This window comes from Ursus arctos, unplaced genomic scaffold (genome assembly GCF_023065955.2).
Source record: "Ursus arctos isolate Adak ecotype North America unplaced genomic scaffold, UrsArc2.0 scaffold_7, whole genome shotgun sequence".
Taxonomy (NCBI): domain Eukaryota; kingdom Metazoa; phylum Chordata; class Mammalia; order Carnivora; family Ursidae; genus Ursus; species Ursus arctos.
The window spans coordinates 707,414-729,591 of NW_026623089.1; the positions used below are offsets into that span (position 1 = coordinate 707,414).

The 22,178-nt window shown below is 58.3% G+C and overlaps 1 protein-coding gene across 5 annotated transcripts in view; it reads right to left on the reverse strand.

Annotated features, from left to right (window-relative positions):
• INPP5A (inositol polyphosphate-5-phosphatase A) overlaps positions 1–22,178 on the reverse strand; it is a 184,306-nt gene that overhangs the window by 159,102 nt on the left and 3,026 nt on the right. For 2 of the 5 annotated variants that reach the window (XM_057308433.1, XM_057308435.1), the window contains exon 1: positions 21,820–21,961. The exons of 1 other annotated variant lie outside the window; for it this stretch is intronic. In XM_057308433.1, the coding sequence (XP_057164416.1) occupies positions 21,820–21,894 (75 nt within the window). In that variant the 5' untranslated portion in view covers positions 21,895–21,961. Of the gene's footprint in view, positions 1–21,819; positions 21,963–22,178 lie in introns of those variants that run through there. 2 more of the 5 variants (XM_057308432.1, XM_026494456.4) reach the window with 2 other exon arrangements.

Here is a 22,178-nt window from a genome sequence, read left to right on the forward strand (position 1 = left end):
TATGATCTTTGCAAACACACTGATCCGCTCTCCTGTTTTCCAACCCCGTGTACATTCCGTATGCACTACCACACAGAACGTCTGCAGAGCTCGCGAACACGGACGTGCTTGCACTTCACTTCCGTGCTACGAATGTACAGCCACGTTCTCACTCGGAGCCACGCAGTCACCCTGCAAAGGGCTGGGACGGCACCTGCTGACACAGAATCACTCGCAGTCACACAGGCTCCGTGCTGGACCGCTCTCCAGGGGCCACCTACGCCACCGAGAAAGGCCACAGCCACACCCGGGGGCTATGCGTGCTATGCTCGGGTGTGACCCTCCGCCCCCCAGCCCCCCACCCCAGTGCTGGGGAGGCTGCTCCCGGCACCCTCTGCCTTCACAGCCTGGGCTCTAAACAAAACTTCAAGTTGCTGTCCAGTCTGGCCCAATCCCCAAATTCAGCCCCTCTTAACCCAACGTGAGGGTCTGGTGAAAATTTTTAATAGAAAACAAAAGGACAAGGGTCCCATGATCATTTGCACTCACTCCCCCTTCTCATGGCACCGTGTCCTAGAATCACTGCATCCCCCAAACCCAGCTGGGACACCAGCCCTGAGGACAACAGTGCCCTGGGTCCACCTTCCAAAGCGTCCTCCCCACATGCGGGATGCAAAGGAGCCATCAGCCCTGCCACGCTGGCCACCCGGTCCCTCCTCCCCTTGGCCTGAATGACCTCCCTCCCGCTCAGGCACTGTGCACCCTGCAGGCCTGCCCCCAACACACCCTGCCCCCTCTGGCCCCTCCCCCTTGGCGGGGGGAGGGGGGATTCTCCCCAGGCCCTCACATGTTCCCCCCCCCCCCCGGCAGACCACCTGTAGCGGGCTGGGTCCCCCCAGTTTTGTGACTCTGGATCGAGTTCAGTTGGCTGTCTCCAAATGTGAGCACCCCAGACTGCGGACTTGCAGTGATCCCCACTTAGAAGGGGTCCCAGTTCTGCGGGGCCAGCACCACATATTTAAAACATACAGACAACCTCAAGAACTACATACTGTTCAAGTCTGACAACTGCTCCTTTGAAAACATTCCAGAAGGTTCTGCTTCATCTCAAGGGGCACGGGCAGAGGGCAGCAGGACACTGAGGATGAGGTGAGCCCCGGCTGAGCTGGGGCCCATGCCACGTAGAAATAAGCAGCCTTGGGGCACCCTACTTGGGGCCATCAGGTAGGAACCATGAAAAGGCCGGTACCCTGAAGATACGCTACCAAGCAGGCCATCTGGGGTCCATGGGCCAAGGAGTGTGCCGTGAAGGACAGAGTGGAGGAGAGAGCGAGCAGGACCAACAGCTCTCTTCCCCATCCCAGCTCCCCAGAATGCGGTCCTCACACGTGCTTTCCAGAGTCGGACCTCAACCCCCTTCCTACTGCCCCCATGGCAGTGAGAAGTCAGCCACGAGTCAGTGGTCCCCCACTCTGCCATCTGCCATCTCTGACTCAGGTTTTCTTCTCTCGGACAGAGAACAGAACAGAGGGATGACGCGGCCAACCTCTAAGGCCTTCCCTCTTACGCGGCGAACTCCAAGACGTGTCCCCAGGACCCTGGTCCTGTGGTGTGCTTGTGAGCTCCTGGTGACAGCGATGTAGGAGGCAGGCAATGCGAGGCCAGTCCTGACTTCACAGGGTTTCGCTTCTGCAAGGGACACACTGGGCCGACCGAGACACTGACACCAGGCCACACTCTGTCCTGGGAGGAGAGCCACAGTCACAGCAGAAGGGCCCACGGACTCTGCATCTCGGTAGGTGCCAGTGAGAAGAGGGCACACTTGACCTCAGACGGTGGCCCCGGTGGCCCAGGGTCCGCAAATGATGGCTCTGAAGCACTCTGGTAAGAAGCCGGCTTCGGGGTGAGAGTCACAGACCACATCCTACATGCAGGAGTAGTGGGTACGGCGTGGGCTGCATGCTGCTGGACCAAGACCTCTAGTGTGGGTTGGCAGGGATGCCTCCAGAGGTGGGGGGACGGTCCAGGCGGGGCTTGTGAGGAGGTCAGGACAGGGTCAGTTTGCAGGGGAGCGGCCCCAGGTACTGCTCTGTGTGCCTGCCCTCCGGTCTCCCTAGGAACCTGCCTTCAGGAGAGGCAGGTGAGGAACAAGACGCAGGGTCAGGGTGGGGAGGGGCAGACTGGCCACTGGGCTGAGGCCATACTTGGGAGGCAAGGGGCAGGAGGACCAGCGCATAGGGGACAGCCCACTGGCTCGAGGTCAGTGGGACTCCCATGGGAGATGGCAAGCTCTGCAGAAATGGAGATGCAAAACATTCAAATCTGCAATTTGTTCTCTAAAGAAGAAAACATCTGTGACCAACAAGCAGAGCCAGGAGTCACTGTCAAGTTCCCACAGCCCCAAACTGGCCAACTGACCCTGTGGCATCAGCAATCCTGATGGGAAAGATGGCAGCCAAGGCCCCCAGACCGGCCCAACCATCCTTCCCAGCCTGGACATGCGCCAAACCCCAGGCACCATCCCTCTCCCCCAGTGCTCTGTGCATCTGGCCACTGGGAATATGAGGGCTGGGGTACAGACAACTGCAGATGTGAGAGCTGGTCCCCAGATGTGGGAGTTAAGTCCGCAGATGTCCACAGAGTGAGATCTGGTCCATGGACGTGAGAGCTGGTTTACTAATATCCAGGGACGTGAGAGCTGGTCCACGGATGTCAACAGATATGAGAGCTGGTCCATGGGTGTGAGAGCTGGCCACATCCACGAGTGCAAGTTCGTCTCCTGCCATGTGCTGATATCACATTTCACACCCACCTCAAAAGTCAAAGCTCCCAACCTGACAATACTGGGCAAAACTACCTGTCAGCCTCTCCCTGGAGCTCACCAGGCAGCATCTCTGGAAAACCTCTGAGGGCTTCCCACCTGGTTCTTGAGCCCCGCAGCCAGCCACAGCCAGATACTGGGGCACTGGCCCCACAAGGCCCAGCCCACAGGCCGGAGCTCTCACAGCTGAGTGAAGAAGGGTGGGAAGAAAGACCAAAGGTCAGCCTGTAGTGGCATGACTGCCGTGACACTCCCTCCTCGGGGACACCACCCCTCAACCCCTCCTGTGTCCACGGGTATCAATACCCTTTGCCTGGAGGGTGGGCAGTGGACGCCAGCACATGTGCCCTTTTCCATGGCCCCCTGATGAGCGCAGGATCCCCAACAGGCAAGGTGAGGCTTCTGAGCGTCTAAGCACTGACGGTCGTCCTGGTGCCCTTGGTGGGGACAGGCTGGGAAGAGTCAGGGGACCACCTGGGAAAGGTCTCCTGGCGTGCAAGCAGGAGGGCACAGACACGGTGCGGAGGAGCAGGGGACATGGGCATGGGAGCCAAGCTCTGTGGCAGCCTTCAGGACGAGCCCAGACACAGAAAAAGCGGGCCCACAGGGAGCAGCTACCGCTCCTGCTGGAGACAGCATGCTCCTCAGGACCCCGACAGCCAACGTGGCAGGGGCTCTGCACCTGCAGCCCGGGAGCTGGGGGACACCCTTCGCCCTTCCTCTGGGCCCCTACCTGTGAAAACAAGTCCCAGGTCTTGTCCCCTCCCCGCCTCTGAAGCCAGAAACGATGGTCCCCGTGAGGCCTGCAATGCTGCTCCTTTCTGGGGTGCAGACTCAAGTTGGGGAACCTGAAGTGAGAAGCAAACACTTCCCACCGTCTGGGCCCATGGCAGCCACACATGCCCCTGTACAACCAGCACAACGCTCTGTGTCCTTTCTTACCCTAAAATGAAATTCACAGAGTCCGTGACTGTGCCAAGCGTGAAGAGCGTAAACGGACGTACAGCTGACCTGTGAACGACACGGGTCTGGACTCACGGGTCCGCGCACACACAGATTTCTTCTGGTAAGTACGATGCAGTATCGTACATGTACGTTCTCCTTCCTACCGTTCTCTTGATAACATTTCCTTTCCTTAGCTTGATTTACTGTCAGAACAGAGAATATAACACACGTAGCATACACAACACATGTTAACTCACGAGCTCACCGGTAAGTACGCTGTTAGCGGTAAGTTTCAGAGAGTCCAAAGTTACTAAGGGACTTCTAACTGCGGGGGAGTCATGCCCCTAGCCCCAGGGTTGTTCAAAGGTCAGCTGTATACTAAAGAGCGACAACTGGAAAATAGTTTGTATTAAAACTCATATTTACACATGGTCGTGTTAACTTCACACACTGACACACCCAGACACACACACACTCACTTGGTGTCCATGCTGGAGCTATAAAAACACTAGCAAATGCCGTTTTTAAAAATCTCAAGGCGCATGCAAATGTGCTGCATCGCACCGCAAACCCACTGCAAACACGGTAGCAGCAGAGGCCGCGGCTCCCGACCGCCTGTCCCGGCCCGGAGCACCACTCAGGCTCCGCGTGGTTCGTCCCACCAGTCACGGAAGTCAGTCTTCATGCTCTCGTTCTTTTTTTTTTTTTTTTTTTTTTTTTTTTTTACATTTTAAACTAAAATGCCTGTTTTTAGACTGCTAATGGCAAGCTGTCAGGAAAGTACACTGTGAGCAGAGCTAGGATCGTCCTTTACAGTTGCCAGAACTTAAAACAGTGGCACTTCAAAGACCTCCAACTGGGGGCGCCCGCATGGCTCCCTCGGTGAAGCATCCGCCTTTGGCTCAGGTCATGATCCCAGGATCCTGGGATCGAGTCCGGCGTCGAGCTCCCTGCTTGGCAGGCAGCCTGCTTCTCCTCCCTCTGCCTGTTGCTCCCCCTGCTTGTGCTCACTCGCTCTCTCTCTCTCTCTCTCAAATAAATAAATAAAATCTTTAAAACAAAACAAAACAAAGACTTCCAACTGGAAACGCTCGGCTGGGGGAGGACGCAGACTCGCGCCCGATGACAAGGGCTGGGCAAGGATGGCGTGGTGCCTCTCAGCTCCTCCCAGCACTGCATCCTGGCAGCAGGACCCATGTCACCCTTGTCCCAGTGCTGCGAGTTTCCTGGGCTCCAGTCCTGGCCCCCCCACATGGCAGAGCCCTGGACACCAGGGACAGCAGGAGGCCATCCAGGCACCCTTCTTGGCAGGGGAAGGGGCAGGCGGAGAGACGCTGTCAGAAGCCTCCGGGAGGGTCTTGTGCCCGACAACAGCAGCGAGGGCCCCTGAGGCATGGAAGTACGCAGCCACCCCTTCCCTGGGCCCACCACGCCTGACTCCCAGCCTTTCCCAGGGGCCACCTGGGTTTGTTTTTTGTTTTTTTTTTTTAAGATTTATTTATTGGGGGGGTGGAGAGAGGGAGAATGCACAAGAGCCAGGGGACGGCAGAGGGAGAGAATCCCAAGCAGTCTCCTGGCTGAGCCCAGAGTCCAACGCAGGGCTTGGTCTCACAATACTGAGATCATGACCTGAGCCGATATCAAGAGCCAGATGCTCAACTGACTGAGCCACCCAGGGTCCCAGGAGCCACCTCTTCTTAAAACCTTCTTTTCTGCTTAAACTAGCAAGGGGAGTTCTGTCCACTCTAACCAGAGCGCTGACGCTGACCAACAAGTAAGATACAGCTATAATCTCACCACCATCTTCCACACCAAATGGTAACATCCCCAAGGGCAGGGCTCACCCAGGACCTGGTTCAGTAAGGGCTGTGTCTCCCCCTGGAATGCAGCCTTCACCCCTGAGGCCATGTGGACAGGTCTTGAAGGACATCTCTTCCCAACCCCTCTTCTCAAGACTATTCTAAGTACTCGCTGCTTCTTCCTACTGTGAGTCACAAGTGGTCGGAGGGAAGGGAGCCCATTGGAATCACAGGCTCCGGGGTGCTGTGGGTCCTGTCCCTCTGGCTCTCAGAGCTGCGGACCAGTGCCCAGAGATGTCGGAGTACTCAGAAGGGCATTTGACTGGAGGCTCCCTCGTGTCTGCTTTGCATTTATTCAAGCAACAGTCAACCTGCTGTGAGGACCATGTCTCCCGGTACCTGGTGCCTGGCACACAGGGGAAGGCTGTCCTGAATCTGGTCATAAAGAGAGAGGACCCAGAATCAGGGCCATCACCTGGGTGCCCAGCACAGGTGACTCAGAAGGCCACGTCGGCCTGCTTCAGAAATGCTATCTCTGCTCAGGAAAAAGCAGGAGGATGGCTCAGTGTCAACCAGAAACAGACAGGGTGGAAAGCAAAGAACCAGATTCTATCACCAGCAACATGATTTTCACGAAAGGTTTTTTGTGGGATTTAATTCTAAATGCAGCCAACACTGGGAACAGAAAACAGAAAAATCAATGAACCCAAAAAGTTGGCCCTTTGAAAAAAGTCAACTGAACTGACAAACCTTTACTAGACTAACAAACACGGAAGACTCAAACTGCTAAAACTGGGACGAAACAGAACACTGCCGCCAACCTGACAGAAACCGAAAGAACCACAAAGGCAGAGGACGCGCGGCCGTAGGCCAGCCAACTGCATAACCTACACGAAAGACACATTCCTCGAAGGACACAAACTCCCAAGAAAGAGAAAGTCCAAACAGACCAGCAGAAAGATTGGGGATAAATTAAACAAAGCAAGTATAAGACTTGTACTGAAATCTATAGAACATTATCAAAGAAGCCAAACAGAGGGCTCTCCTTCGGCCACGGACCGAAGACGTGGTGTTAAAAGGCAGACCGCAGATTCGGTGCAATCCCTATCAAAAGTCGGCCGGCGCCTCCGTGGAAAAGGATGAGCTCGTGCCAGAATTCGGGTGGAAGTGGAAGACACCCGGAGCAACCAAGAACCACAACAGCGTGGACGGCTCCCGCTTCCTGATTTCAAAACTTGCTACGAAGCCACGGCCATCAACGCAGTGTGGTCCCAGCACGAGGGCACGCGCACAGATCAAGGGAACAGAACCGAGAGAAATCTAGATCTTTACAGTCAATTGATTTTCAACAAGGTGCCAAGACAATTCAGTGGCAGAAAATAGTCTTTTCAACAAACGGTGCCGGGACAACTACGTATCCACAGGCAAAAGAACAGAGAAGAACCCTAACTCACACTGCATATAAAAACTAAGTCGAAATAGACGAAAGACCTAAACACGAGAGCTGAATCTACAATCTTAGGAGAAGAGACTGGGGTATGTCTCTGTGACGGCGCATGGGGCAGTGGTTTCTCAGACACTACACCCCAAGCACAAGAAACCAAAGACGGATAAACGACTTCACCAAGTTTGAGATGTCTGGACTTCAAAGGACACTAGCAAAAACACGAGAAGACAACACACAGAATGTGAGAAAATATCTGCAGACCATATATCTGATAAGAACCTAAGACCCAGAATACATCAAAAAAATTCAACAACTTAAAATAAGTTATCTTTAGTGGGCAAAGATGGGAATGAACATTTCTCCAAAGTAGACCTGCAGATACCCAGTAAGCGCACGGACAGACATGTGACGTTAGTCCGCAGGCAACGCAAATCAAAACCACTTCACACCCACGGGCAAGTCAGAACCAAAAAGATGGACCACAAGTATTTTTAGACATGGAGAAAGTGGAGCCCTCGTGTGCGGCTGGTGGGGATGCAAAATGGCACTGCCGCTCTGGGAGACAGTGTGGCGCTCCCCGGAAAGTGAAACTCTGTTACCGTATGACCCAGCAATTACTCCTGGGTATATATGCCCCAGGGAATTAAAAGCATACATTCACACAAAAACTTACACACAAATATTCCTAGCAGCACGGCTAATAATCGCCAAGAGTCCATCAACTGATGAGTGGACAAACAAAACACAGCCCAGCCCCACAACAGAACAGCGTCCAGGACTCAGAAGGAAAGGAGCTGTGACACCAGACAAAAAAAGCCACATATTGTCTGATTCCATTTCTAGAAAATCTCCAGAACAGGCAAATTCACAGACACAGACACATAAGCAGTTGCCGGGACACAGGGGTACTGTTGATAGGTACCAGGTTTCTCTCGGGGGTGATGAAAATGTCCTAGAACCATGTGACCCCTGTGAATACCTGTAAACACTGAACCACACACACTGAAAGAGTGAGTCTCAGGGTGTGTGAACCATAACGAATGCAGCCAACACACACGTCCGGAGGCAGCGACTAACTCTCCACCACGGGCACCTTCGCAACGCGTGGCTGCAGCTGGCGGTGCCAAGACCGCTGGAAGTCTGGCCCTACGGGAAGATCCAGGGGGCGCTGCCTGTCCACCGCCTGCCCTGGGGGTACAAAGGCTAGGACACGCTGCCCACATGTGTGAAGCCATCCCTCCTCTGAGGCCACGGTACTTCTCCCAACACTCAGCGGCACTTGGTCGACTCGTAACCAGGAGTCCACGAGATGGCAGAAGCCCCGCTCGGGGGCCTGGGGTAGAAGCAAGGGGACTTGCACCCTAATGACCCTCTCCGTTCACAGTCACACCAACTCAGACAAGAGGCAAGAAAAGCCTACTTGGCCCTCCACAGAATGTACAAATGGCTATTTCCTCAAATGTCTGCACACAGGGTCCCTCTACCCCAACCAAGGAGCTGGGGAGGGATATGCTGCCAGGAGTGACCACGTGGCCCCAAGTCCACACGTCTCCATGCACACACACGGGCCACCCAACCAGAAGCAGAGCCTCATTCCATCAGTGGGTCCCAGCGCCTTGGCCAAGGCTGCCCAAGGCCTGGCTCTGAGCACGTCTCAGGAACAGTGGGACACTGACCACGAGTGTGCTGGGGGAGGACCGATGTGTTTTGTAACATCAGCACAGGGGAGGAGGGGGCCCTGTGCGTGACAAGCTGGGGCCGGCCCGGGCTCCCTCTGCTCCATGCCCTGCACATGCACCCAGGCCTGACACCCCCGCTGGACACCGGCGACACTCAAGAGACCCCCAATCGGCTCCCCCCAGCTTGGGAACTGGACTTTGTCCATGAAAAGCAACACACAGCTGGAGTTGAGTGAGCTCCGGTGGAAAGCGTGCCTCCACTCTTTTACAAAACAGTGAAACTTTGTCTGTCACCCGTAGGGCAGATTCCTAATGCAGCAATTACCACAAAACACTGAAACCATCCCATGGTCTGTCTGTGCTGCTGACGTTTAAGGCAATTCAAAACGGCACACAGGACACGGACAAAGCATTGCAGGAGGCCTTTCTGGGTCACTCTACGTGACCTTTTCATTCCAGAAAACGGGCTATCCGGGTTATCAAGGCTCACAGACACCAATTTTCTCCCAGAACCTAGGATACATCCCTGAGCCCCCTGGTACAATTTTCTGATACTGAAAACAGACGTGGGAAGCACGCTCGTCGGTGCCTCTCCACCTGTCACCCCTGGCTCCTCGGGAGGTGTTTGTGACGGACCCCACCCTTGAGGGGCGCACCTCCAAGGGCACTGACCATTGCCACTGCATTTCCCTGGGCTATTCGGAGTGCCTCACCCTTCCAGCCTGGCCCTGAGCACCCCCTTCTTCCCCTTCCGGACTGACTCACTTATCAGTACTGAAAATGCAGACAGGGCACAGGCAGCTCCAGTGGCCCCAGCGAAGAAGGAGCTACTGTCCGTCTTCAAGGCCAGGCCCTGGCGGATGAGAGTGGGGCCAAGGCAGTGGCACCCACACCTCACTGCGTCATCCCACTGGGCCGTGGAGGTAGGGCCATTAGCTACAGTCCCCCATGCACTGAAGGAACAGGGGCTCGAACACAACCAGACCCACGCCACCTCTTGGCCCACAGTGCCTGGTTTCCGCTACTCACCGGCCACACCAGACCATGCTGACCACACCGCCCACGCCAGCCACATGGCTTCCCAAACAGGCCTGGCTCCCCATTTCCTGCCTCTGCTCTGGCCCTGCAGTGGCCCCAGAGGCCACCTCTCCCTTACTTCTCCAGTTGGCTCCCATGGCCCAAAGAGTTCAGCTCTTGGCCCTGGCCACTTGCCCAAGAGACTGTCTGTGGCCTCTGAGCCCAGGGCTTCTCTGGGCACCCTAAGCCACCCTCAAGTCCATCTCCTGCCACACCGGGCGGCTGGGCAGCTGAGGGCCCAGAGTGAGAACCACTCATGAGCCAGGCTGCCCCAGTGTAAGGCCCTCTGCCCTGCAGGTGGGCTGTGTGCCATCGCAGGAAGATGTGAGCAGGGGGCCCTGCCTCGTGGGGTGAGGCCCTGACCACGTGCAAAGGTGCCTTGGACAACGAACCCCAGCTCCTGCCTGCTGGCTCCTGGGGCCCTGTGCCCCACACCCTAGCACACCTGTTCTAAAACGCTCCTCCCCCAACTCCCAGGCCCCCTCCAGCCTCCTCACCACAGCCCAAGGACCTCCCTTCTCTGTCTGTGCTCACCCGCTGCCCCACAGCTCTCTGGACTTTATCCTACAGTCCCTCACATCTCAGAGGAGAGCTGGTAAGGTGGGTGTGGGAGATGGGAGCAGGGAAGGCAGCAAGGGAGGGGCCTCAGGGACCGCCCCCAGGGGCCCTCAAGATGCTCCAGCACTTAGCCGCTGTGCCCGACCAATTCAAGGAACTGCCCACTGGTGTGGGGAGACCGGGGTGCTCCTGGGTGCTCTCTGCCAAGGCTCCAGCCCCTAACAAGGGCCCAGCCCTGAGGAGGTACTCACTAAGGCCAAGGCCACTGGAGCCACGTTACGAACAGCTGCTACAGATGAGCTCCATGGGCCCTCATGGCCACACGCCCGCAAGCGCAGCTGAACCACCCACAACCCAGGAGCCCAGACCTCCTGCCCCAAGACTCCTCTCCAGCAGCACCAAGTGTACCTGGGCTGCGGCGGGGAGGACGGGCCCTGGGGGCTTCAGAAACCGAGGCGAGACCACCTGGCCCTGGTGGCCGTCCTGGACAGTCCCCGAATCGGCCACTGGGGCACCGCTCCGATTGCCCTGGCTGGTCAGTTCCTGCCACTCACCCACACTCCGCTGGCGGCATCAATCATCACGACCCCTCCCAGCAGCCCAGCCCCCCGCCTCCCACCTGGGCAGCGGGTAGGGCGCCTCACGCAGCACTGAGGGCGGCGACGGCGTTACAGCGAAAACAGGAAGTTGCAAAAGATCTGAAAAACCGTACGTGATGAAGGAGAAAAAAGCAAAACATGCGTCCCCACAAATGTGTTTATCGTTCTTAACAGAATGACTCCATCTTAACGTAAATCCCAAATCACCCAAATTACAGTTCAGCAAAGAGCACGCTCTGCACGCAGGTGTCGGGCTACCGCTAGCTGAGCCGGACAGAGGAAGTGCCCACCGAGGCACCCCCATGACGCCTGGGGCCCGGAACAGGTACAGGACTCAGAGAGCGTGCGGAGGGCACCCACAGGCAAACTGGGACGGTGGCTCCGTCCGTTCAACTCCTCCGTGGCCCCCTCTCAGTGCCACGGCTGACACAGGCTCTGCACACAGAGGCCTCACCAGGGTTTGAAAAGCACTGACCAGCCAACCCAGATCTCCGCTCCGTAGGAGCAGATTCACCCAGCAAGTCAGCTCCCCTCACCCCAACTCCACGCTGGATCGTCTTCCCGAGCAGGCATCCACCGACGGGCTCAAGAGCCAACGTGCTCGGAGCTGGGGTCAGGCAGCTGCTTCCCACGGCTGTCCTCATCTGCTCTGTGGACCCCTGGCAGAATCCCAGGACCAAGGAGGAATGTGGCTCAAGAAAGCCCCTGATCCAGATGGACCCCGGGGCAGCCCCCTTTCAGGCGGGCCCCAGGCCCTAGGCACAGGATGTGCCCTCACGCAAGGACAGCCAGGCCCCTCCCACGGGCAAGCATTCTGGGGCAACTTCGGAACACAGCCGCCAAGTCACTGGAGTTGTCCACCGGAGAGAGTCCTTGCTGACACTGGGTGCACCATGGAGTAAATAACAGCCCCGCATCAGCAGGACTACAAAAGACCCCAGACACCGAGGACATTAGTAAACAGGAGCAGGCAGGGACAGCCTCTTGAGGGGCCATCGCAGCCAGAGGCTGGGAGAAGAGAACTGACCTGCCAGAGGCCCTCTCTGCCCTTCACTGGGGCCGGTGTCCTCCATGTTCAGGAGCAGTGGGAGTGGAGGCTGTGGCTGACAGCACTGCCCAGCCCTTGTAGACTAAGACCACCAGACTGATCCTTGACCACGTGACTCAGCACCAGCCCTACACAGAAACGCACCATCCCACCATCCACACCAGGCTGTGGGGCAGAGACATGGAGTCCCAGGAGCCAAGGGCGGCCTGGGAGGCCCCAACACAGCTGTCCTTCCTCCTGCCCCACCTGCATAACACACTTGAGGGCATGACACTATCCCAGGGACCGTCCATCCTCTTGGGAGGTCCCGGCATCCCACGGGCCTGACCCGGGGAGGGTGAGCAGGGGAGCAACGACAGCCCCGGAGGAGCCCGCTCCCGCTGTCACAGTCAACAGTCTGCCAGATGCCATTATCACGAGCACACCGTTATCAACTCCACCGCCGAAGCAGTGCAGCAAAGGATCCCTGGCGGACACCTGTGTTTTAAAAGCAGAGGCCAGAAGATGCAAACGGCGAGCACAGGAAGACCACACCCCGCAGCGGAAGGCATCTGTGCCCTGTGCCGGCCCGGCCGCCGCGGCCCCACGCACCGGGAAGCGGAACGGCGCGGCTGCTTGGGAGCAGGCAGGCCGTGCCTGCAAAAATAGATGTTCCCCGACCATGCGACCAGAGGTGCAAACGATGCTTCCAGGGGCGCAAACCGGAAACAACACTGTGTCTGTCAACCAGCGAGGACGTGCCACGGGGCGTACAGCTCACAGAAGCCCACTCAACCCCCGAAGGGACAGAAGTGCTGACCCGAACAGTAGTGTGGGCAAAAAACCGACACCAGGCACGAGGACCACAGACCGTGTGACTCCGCCGTATGAGATCCACGCCAGAGACAAAACTCCGGAGTCGGAAGGCAGAGCCGGGGAGCCGAAGGCCGCACCTGGAGATGAGTGTGGGGACAGCCGCGCCACTGCAGGCGCGTCCCAAAGTCACTGAGATGCATGCATGCACGGGGTGAACGGTGCGACATGCAGACGGTCCCTCAAGAGCATGGCAGAGACAGGAGCACGTTGGTGCCCACAGCCCTCGCCGCCACCGCCCTCCCAAACCCTGTGGAGCGCTGTGACAGGGCCCGGGGTCCAGCAGGCCTGCAGCATTCTGATTCCCTGCAGCCACCAGGGCAGAACCCCGCATCCCACCCCGCAGCAGCTCGGAGGCCGGCACACCTCAGCACGACGACGGGACGTGAAGACAGCCACCGAGCAGGGGAAACCCAGCGTGACGAAAGCACAACGTGTGGGGGAAGGGGAAGGAGGGACAGCACAGAGCTGGTCACAGTGTGCTGTCCCCAGAAAGGCCTGCACTGGGAGGCCAAAGGGACTCCTCAGAACAGAGCAGCCTCAGAAGAAGCACAGTGACAGGAAAGCACACCCTGTCCAGGCAATGGAGGACCAAGCCACCATGGGTGCCTGGTGGGGAAAGGGGGTCAAGAAGGCAAGTGGGGACGGTGAATGGGCAGCCAGCATGCATCCCAGACCCCCGGCAGGGGAGCAGGCTGGAGCAGCAGAGGCAGCGGGGCATGCCAAGGGCGAGAGCACGAGGCATCCTGGACACGACACTGGGCAGCACAACAAGGCCATCCCGTCAGCCAGTCCTAAGAGCCCATGCTCAGCGGACAGCGGATGGACCAACCCGGTACCCCGGGCACAAGTAAGAAAGCCTTGGGTGGGCAGGAGGGGACAGAGACCTCGAAGGAAGGGGGGCCTGGGGACAGCTGACAGCACCAACAGCTCACCCTGCCAGGCTCCCTTCTTTCCCTGCCGCAGCCACCGTGCCAGGTGGCATTCCTGCCTTCCTAATGCACAGACAGCCGAAGAGGGGAAGCTGGCATGCCCTGGGTCACACGAGATACACGGCATCCCCCAGCCCCACATCTTCCTGTCACCACACGCCCCTGTAGACTTCGACACGTGGCCTCACACTAGCACTAAGGGCAGGATCCCTGTCACTGAGACCCAGGCCTGGCCATGCCTCCCATTGTAAACCTCCAGTTCCTAGAATAACAGCAAGTCACTCAGGGGCCCTGAGATGTGGGGAAGAAAAGGAGGGTGCCTGAGCCCAGGCCAGCAAGCCCTGGACCAGAGCCAGGGCTGGACTCCGCCACAGGAGAAGAGGGGCCCCTGGCCTCCAGGATACAGTCCCAGACACAGCTCCCGTGCTCACAGCACAGAGCAAGGGCAGGGCAAGATGGAAGGCCCAATGCCAGGCTCAGGGTGCAGACAGAGGGCGCCCCTAACCGCATCACATTCTGCTCAAATGGATGAGACGGTGCAGCCCCAGCCCCCACGTCCCCACCAGCCTCCAACCCCAAAGAAGGGCCCTAGGCCCCTGTCAGAGCAAAGGAGGGAGAAAACAAGGGCCCTGGGCCCACAACAACCCACCAGTGGGTTGCGATTCAGGCAACGGCTGACCCCAAGGCCATGCTCCTGGGGATGGGGTTGAACTATTCACCAAAGGGAAAACCCAAACCAGAGCCAGCGTTTTCCTTGAGCCTGCGTGTCACCAGCATGCTTCCCCATCAGCCTGGAAAAGCCCCTTCTGTGTGCGGGCACCAAGACCAGCCACCAGGCTAAGCCCCCGGTCATCTCTGACCCGCTCCAGATCGTCCCCACCCTGAGCCACCATTCAGGGATGGGGCCAGCTCCCACATGGCCCCAGATCACTGGAATATACTATCCTAGCACGTGGACGGCACGCTTCCCCAGACAGCGTCGCCCCAGCCCTGCCCTCCCGTGACAGAGCTGCCGGCCCCTCCCGCACACGGCAGGTCCGAGTGGACGCTCTGCTCCAGCGCCTCTTCTATCTCCCAAAACACACCTTATAAACTCAAAATGTAAATTGTGGACAACAGTGCAGGTACTCTCTCCAGTCCCAACGCCAGGGGCCAAGCAGAGGCAGGGACAATAAGGAGAGCCTGCAAGATGGCAGAAACCCAAGACGCTCTCCCCAAACACAGGCCACGCGTGCAGCTTGGCCTTCCCTGGACCCACGTGCAGGCTACCCCAAACCCTCCTACCCCGGATTTCTGGGAATTATCAGTCACATCTCTGGACTAACGTTCTCACCCCAAGAAAGCCAACGGCTCTCACACTGGTTCCATTTTCAGTGTAACTGGATCAGCCACGGATGTATCCTCAGTCATCACCACGGTCAGAAACCCCGACGGCGTCCTCATCGATGGCTCCATCAGTACACGCACGACTGTCTGAGCTCCCCCACGAGCCCAAGCTCACGCCTGGAGCGGACCAACTCGGCACCTGCCCCTACCAAAGAGCTCAGTATCTGGACACTTCTCGGGCTCAGACACACACTGAAATATCATCTGGTCCCCCAAAAGGGAGGCCCTGGGGAGGGGGCCAAGGCTTCGCCATTCTCTGCCTACAGCCACAGGGAGGAGGGGGAGACGCAGAGCAGAGGCTGTCCCCCGAGAAGGAAGTGTGTCACGGGGCACCCCTCCCAGGCCTGGCCAGGCAGGAACAGGGCTCAAACTTGTAGGCCAGCTACTACCCTCAGTGTGTCTGGGAAGTAGTTCGAGGCAGGACAGTCTCAAATGCCCTAATTAATGAGGCAGCAACAGAAGACAGAAGTCACAGTCACTTTATGTTCACCTCGGGAACGTTTTCTCTGCCACCTCTCTTCCCCAGCCCCCACGACCATACTCCTTAAGCTCACTCATGTTGGAAGGGCCTGGGGAAACACAGGGAAAGCAGGGCTGCGTCCCGAAAAGTGACGACAGACGGGTGGCCAAGACACTGCCCAGACCCTCCACTGCCATTCAGGCTAGCCGCCTGGCCCTGTGCCAACCCCCACCTACTGGACCCCATTCCTAGATACACAGCCTACCTCCTAACAAGAGACCCTCCTGCCCATCCCTCTCCCCCCAGGCCACTGCCTGCAGGGGCAGATGCGGAGATGGTCCACATTTAAGGAACCAGCACGCCGCCGTCCCTTAGCGTGCCCCCTGCATCCCTCTTCCTCATCACCCTCCCGGGTCTTACAGGGGGCTCCATAAGGGCAATCCTCAGAAGCAGGCCTGGGTCCGATCTCTGTAACTTCCAAACTGGACCCAACGTACCATGGAGTCACACCTCAGCATAGGTCTCTTCCCCCCAAAACCTGTGCACCACCAGAGACGGGTCCAGGGCAGCGCGGGCCCCCCACCTCTGCTCTCTCACTCCCAGGACGGCACGTTGCCTGTGCGCTGACACTGTGTGTAATGCAGGCTCCGAACTCAAGTGGAGGGACCTTTCTCAGTGACGTCCCCACCAGAATGCAACTCCTCGGGGTCATCCAGGCCGAATGGCAGTGGATGTAGATGCACCTTGGTGTAAATACCCAGCAGGCCTACCTGGAGTGCTCACATCACTGGATTCAAAGCACACGAAACAGTTCACACTTTAGATGGAAGACATGCTCCCCGTGTAGTGGAAAGCATCCCTCCGCAGCTCTAGAGCTGACAGAGACAGGAAACGCCGAGGACGGTGGTATGGGCCGAGGACACTGTGCGATCAGAGGCTGCTGGTCCCCATGGGACCCAGCTGTCGGCAGGGGGGACAGGAGGCACGTGCAGCCTGCATACAGGTAATCGGCGTGTTGAGTCCCAGTCCCTGACCACATCCAAGGCCGGCACGATATGCTGCTTGTCCGGGGTGAGAGGAGGTATGCAGGGGGCCGATGCGGTTTCCTGAGCAGGAAGAAGTAGCACCAAAGCCACGCTGGGCTCTGGACCACCGCCTCACTGGATGCTACCACTGTGGGAATGGGTAGATCTGTACTACAAGGAGCCCCCCACTCCGACAAACAGACCAAATTCCTACAGGGAAAGTACACTGAGATCTCAGGTCAGAGGCAGTAATGGGAAGGAAGGGAGGAAGGGAGGAAGGGAGGAAGGGAGGAAGGGAGGAAGGGAGGAAGGGAGGAAGGAAGGAAGGAAGGAAGGAAGGAAGGAAGGAGGGAGGGAGGAAGGGGGAAGGAAGGAAGGAAGGGGGGAAGAAAGGAAGGGGGGAAGGGAGGGAGGGAGGAAGGGGGGAAGGAAGGAAGGGGGGAAGAAAGGAAGGGGGGAGGGAGGGAGGGAGGGAGGGAGGGAGGGAGGAAGGAAGGAAGGAAGGAAGGAAGGAAAAAAAAAAGAAGAAGAAGAAGAAAATGCTGAACCACCTCCAGCCCTGAGCTCTCCTTGTGGGACACGGGGGCTGGGGGAGCACGAGGAGCCTGCTAGGAGGCCCGGCCCGGTCAGCTCCCACCCCAGCGGCTAACCCACCAGAGCCTGCTTCAGGGGCTGCAGAGACGGTGCCCACACCACAGCGTCGGAAACCCGACGGCCTCAAGCTCTTGCAGGAGAACTCTCCACCATGTCACTGCACTGGCTTCGAGCACGGGCTTCCCCAAGCCTCGGTGGGAGTAGCAGAGCCGACCCACTGCGCTGCAGGCTGAGCCCTGGGCCGGGGTCTCCTTCCTGCCTCCCTGCACATCTGCATGGACACGGTCCTTCAAGGCCTGAGTGCAGACAAGCCCCACAAAGGTGAGTGTGGCCAAAGAAAGGCAGCCAGTGCTGGGAGGGGGAGTGAGGAGGAGAGCCCAGAGCAGGGGTGCCCACGGAGCCCAGGAAAAAACCCTTGAAAAAAGATGACAAGGCCGGGGGATGGGAAGTAACAAGAACCCTGGCACATGGCTAAGGGAAGGTGAAATGGTACAGACACTGGGCCGTGGTGGGCAGTCCCTCCAAAGGTTAAACACGGAGTCACCAAAGACCAAGCAGTTCCCCTCCCCGGCACACGCCTGGGAGACACGCAAACATGTGCACACGAAGCCCACAGCAGCCAGAACGTGGAAACGGCCCACACGGCCACCAGCGACAACGGGTCAACACAGTGTGGTGAGTCCATGGGTGGGACAGTGTTCAGGAAGGAAAGAAGCACCAACACCCGCTACGTGGTACGTTCTGAACACGTCATGCCCAGCGAGGAAGCCAGACACAAAGGGCCACATGGGGACTCCAGTGACGTGAGACACCCAGAATAAGGGAATCCCTGGAGGCCGGAAGGAGCCTGGGACCGCCAGGGGCTGGGGGCTTCAGCGCAGGGGGGCTGCTGAGACACCTTTTTGGTTTGGGCACAAAACAGGCTCTAAACTGCACTGGCGACAGCTGCATGAGTCTGCAAACACACTGAAAACTGCTGCTGCAGAACCACCACTTCAAGGGGTGACGTGTATGACTTGGGAATGGTGTCTCAGTGAAGCCATCGCCAAAGCCCCTGCAGAAGCAGAGATCCATGCCATGAGAGGCCACCCAGAGCAAGCAAGACAACCAGGAACGGACACCAGACCTCCAGCTCGAGGCCCCCGTGGACTCCACCAAGCCCGTGTGACCAAGTGTTGGGATAGGAGCTGGGAGGGGACGGGGAAAGGCAGCCAGGAGAGATGGCCCCACACACAGTACTAGCTGGGGGGACACGGGGTTCGGGGAGCTTTCAGGATGGGATGGGAACAAGGGCAAAGAGAGCCAAACCGATGGTACAGAAGAGAGAGGGACACATGCCCAAGGCACCGCGCCTGGCATCAAAGGGCCCAGGGCAGGGTCCCACAGACACCTGCTGTTGGAAAGGCCCTGGGGGCTGCAGCCAGCTCACCAGCTCTGCAGAACTCACAGCACAACTGCTCTGCAGGTCCCAGGGAGAGGGCTGCTCAGACGCGGGCCAAGCAAAAAGGGAAAACCAGCTCAAAACTGACACACTCTGAATACGCCACAGGACAAAGGCCGTGCAGGCAGACCCCCAAGGGCAAGCCGTGCTCTCAGAGCCCTGCCACTCGGCCAAGTGCCTTTCCCAAGAAACAGCCTTGCCACGAAAGGGTGGGACCCAGCTCTGAAACCTCAGTGACAAGAATTCACCTCTGAGTTCATCTCTAGCAACAACATAAAGAATCAAACCTCCGTTCTCAAAAACCCAGCCAACTCCAGCAACACAATGAGGCGTGCAGCCCTGGCCACCCCTTTCCAGGAAAACAGCTAGTGACAGCAGGAGTCGAACTGGGGATCACAGAAGAGCCACAGGGCTGTCAGGAGGCAATCTGGCAGCTGCCACACATCTGGAGAAGCCGCCTAGAGGCCCCTAGCCAGGGAGATGGTCCTGCGGGTTCAGGAAGGGGCCACCAGCGAGGACTGAGGGCCTTGGAGTCAAGCTCGGGGTCCACCAGTTCACAGCCACGCTCACTGTAACACATCACTACAGTCTCCTCTTTCCAGCTTCAGTGTTCTGAGTGACTGGCAGAGCTTTCCAGAGCATGTATGACATGTGATGACATCACTGTTCTGACAGCTAAGCAACATGCTCGGTTTCCCCTTCTCTCAGGGTCTACCTATGATGTGGTGTAAACACTGGGAGTCATAACCTATGAAACCCAGAAGTCTTTGAGGTCCTCCACGATTGTTCATGCTATACAGGCGACAGTGTGAGAACCACTGTGAGGCAGCCGTTCCCACACCCTCGTGGATAATGTCGCAGGGGAGGAGCAACTGGAGGGCCCTCGGGGAGGACCACCGCGCCAGCCGTGCGGGGGGGACACGACCGGGGCGCTGACGAGAAAAGAGCAGCCTGACAGACAAGTCTCCACAGTGTCCCCTGCAGATGGGGGAAGGCTGCTAGACTACGGAAGCACGGATGTGTCCTTCACGGCGTGTCGCACCTGTGTCTCACTCAGACAGCCCTCCCCACGATGACAGAGCCGGGCAAGAAAGCACTCCTTCCCCGGCCACCTTCTGAAGACTGTGTCCCCCAGCAAGGGTGCATGTCGTGCACACAGAGTCACCAGGCAGATCTTCTGAAACCCGCTATACACCAAGAAATCAACACCTCCTTCACCCAAGACCGCTCTCGCCAGCCAGGCCTGCATGCCACAAGCACCCGCGCACCGCTCTCAATCCCAGCAGGCGCCCCAGAGCGTGGGGGAGCCTGGCGAGCGCCCACCCCTGCTGCTCTCCACACCACTGAGGGAGGACAGCTGCCGCCCCCAAGGACGAAACCTCTGGGTTACAGGCAGATCCTCGTCTATGGGCCCTCACATCTAAAGGCGTCCTGCAAAATTGCCCTGTGTGCACTGTTTACCAAAACAAATGATCCTTCCAGATGTAAACATGATGCAAAACTCCACACGGCCTTCAAGAAAAATGAAAATTCAGAGAGAACATGTTGGCAAACAAACGGTGATTAAGTTATCCATTTTAGGGTCAACACAGAGAAGTGTGCGTATACAGTTGAGACACGACAAAAATGCTAGAACTCAGAATCAAAGATTACTGGAAAGAATGTCTGCACAGCAAAATTCTTTTCCCTTTGAGACTCAAATGCCCCACCATGCTTAATTTTCCTGACATTTCTGAGGCTTTGAAGCCTCAGCTAACGGATCTGAATCATCTGAGCAAAACCATGTTATAGTGGCGTGTTACTGGAAAGCCGAGAATAGAACGCTAAATATACAGACACACACCCATACAGGGCACTTTTGTAGAAAATGATCAAACGCGAAACTAGATAAAGTTGTCCTAGGGAAACAGGGAAAACAGTTCATCTCCAGTGGGGAAGCAGAATACATGGACGCCTGGAAGTTAAAATAAGAAAAACACAAAAATAGCACCTACTTTGTGTTAAGGAAAGCAAGCCTAGCCCATACGTGACCTTAGCTTACTGAAACACTTCGCCCATGCCTGCTGCCGGCACAGGAAGGCTCTCGGCAGGACGCCAGAACCTTCTCCCGGAATCCAAGTCCTGCCTGTATCACTGGCCCAGCCCACACCCACTGCTCACCTAGCGAGGCCGCCACGGGCCCCATCTGTGCCATCATCCTTTCTTCTGAAACAAGCATGCCACTTGGAGCCGCATTCGGCTGTATTTGGGTTGGCAGTGTAAGTACCAACAGCGGGGTGGCACCAGGGCTCCAACCCGAACTAGGTCAGCCTGGGCCTGCCTCAGGAGCTCCAGGCGCCCCAGTTCCCGGCTCCCTCTCCCCAAGGTCCGCCAGAGGCTGCCCTGGCTGCCCCAGAGGGAGGCCCCCAGAGGTAAAGGCCTTGGGCAGTCACATCCCTTCTTTGGCCTTGAAAAGCTTGCCGGCATCTTTCTCTTTCATAAACAAGAAACAGAGCGTTCTCCAGGGCTTTCCGCAGCCGCCCTTGTTTGAGAACTAGACAGATACTAAGTTACAAGGTAAAACCAGGGCGCCAACCCCCGGAGCCTGGGTGAGCCACACACAGACCGGCCAGCCGATAAGGCTAGCCCACCATCCAGGGGCGGGGTCAGGAGGCCAGAAGTCAGGGGTCAGGGTTCTGGGCTCAACATTCAGGGACCACTGTTGGGACGAGGGTCGCGCTTTGGGGCCAGAGCACAAGGGTCCTCAGATCAGGAGTTGGGGACCTTGGACAGGGATTAGAGTTGGAGTTTTGGCCCTGGGTTCGGGGGCCAGGCTCCGAGGTCAGGGTTCAGCCTATGCAGCCTGAAGGCCAGAGGTGGGGGACCTGGAGTCCAAGGCTCAGGGCAGGGTTCAGAGTTCAGGGGGCTGGGGGTTCAGGGTCTCAGGATTTAGGAGTACCAGGATCTTAAGGGCCCAGGTTCAGTGTCCATCCAGGTCCTGGGGTCTGAGACTCAGGGTTTCAGTCCAGAACCTGGGGCTCTGGGACTCAGGGATGGGGACCAAGACCTGCCTGGATCCTGGGCTCCGGGGGCTCGCGGATCAGGACCGGGGCCCAGGTCCGGATCGCGGGATCCCGGGGGGCCCGGGGGATCCCAGGGTACGGGGTCGGGCTCGGGGTCTGGCCGCCGGGCACTTACGTCGTCGAAGAGCGAGCCCACGTTGGCCGTGACCAGCAGCACCGCGGTGCCCGGGGCGGCCGCCTTCCCCGCCATCGTGGCCTGGGCCGGCGGCGGCCGCTCGCGCGGGGTCGGCCGGCCGGGGTCTCCGCGGGCCGCGGCGTCAGCTGCGCCGGGGGGCGGCCCCGGGGCGCATCGCGGGCTCGGCGGGTCTGGCCGGGCCTGGCCGGGGTCCGGCCGTGCGCGCGCTCGCTCGCCCTCACTGCTCCGCGGCCCCGCGCCCGTCGCTCTCCTCCAGCGCCTCACCGCGGCCCGCGCGCAGCCATTAGGATCGCCGCCGCCGAAGTTCCCGCAGCCGCTGCCGCCGCCGCCGCCGCCGC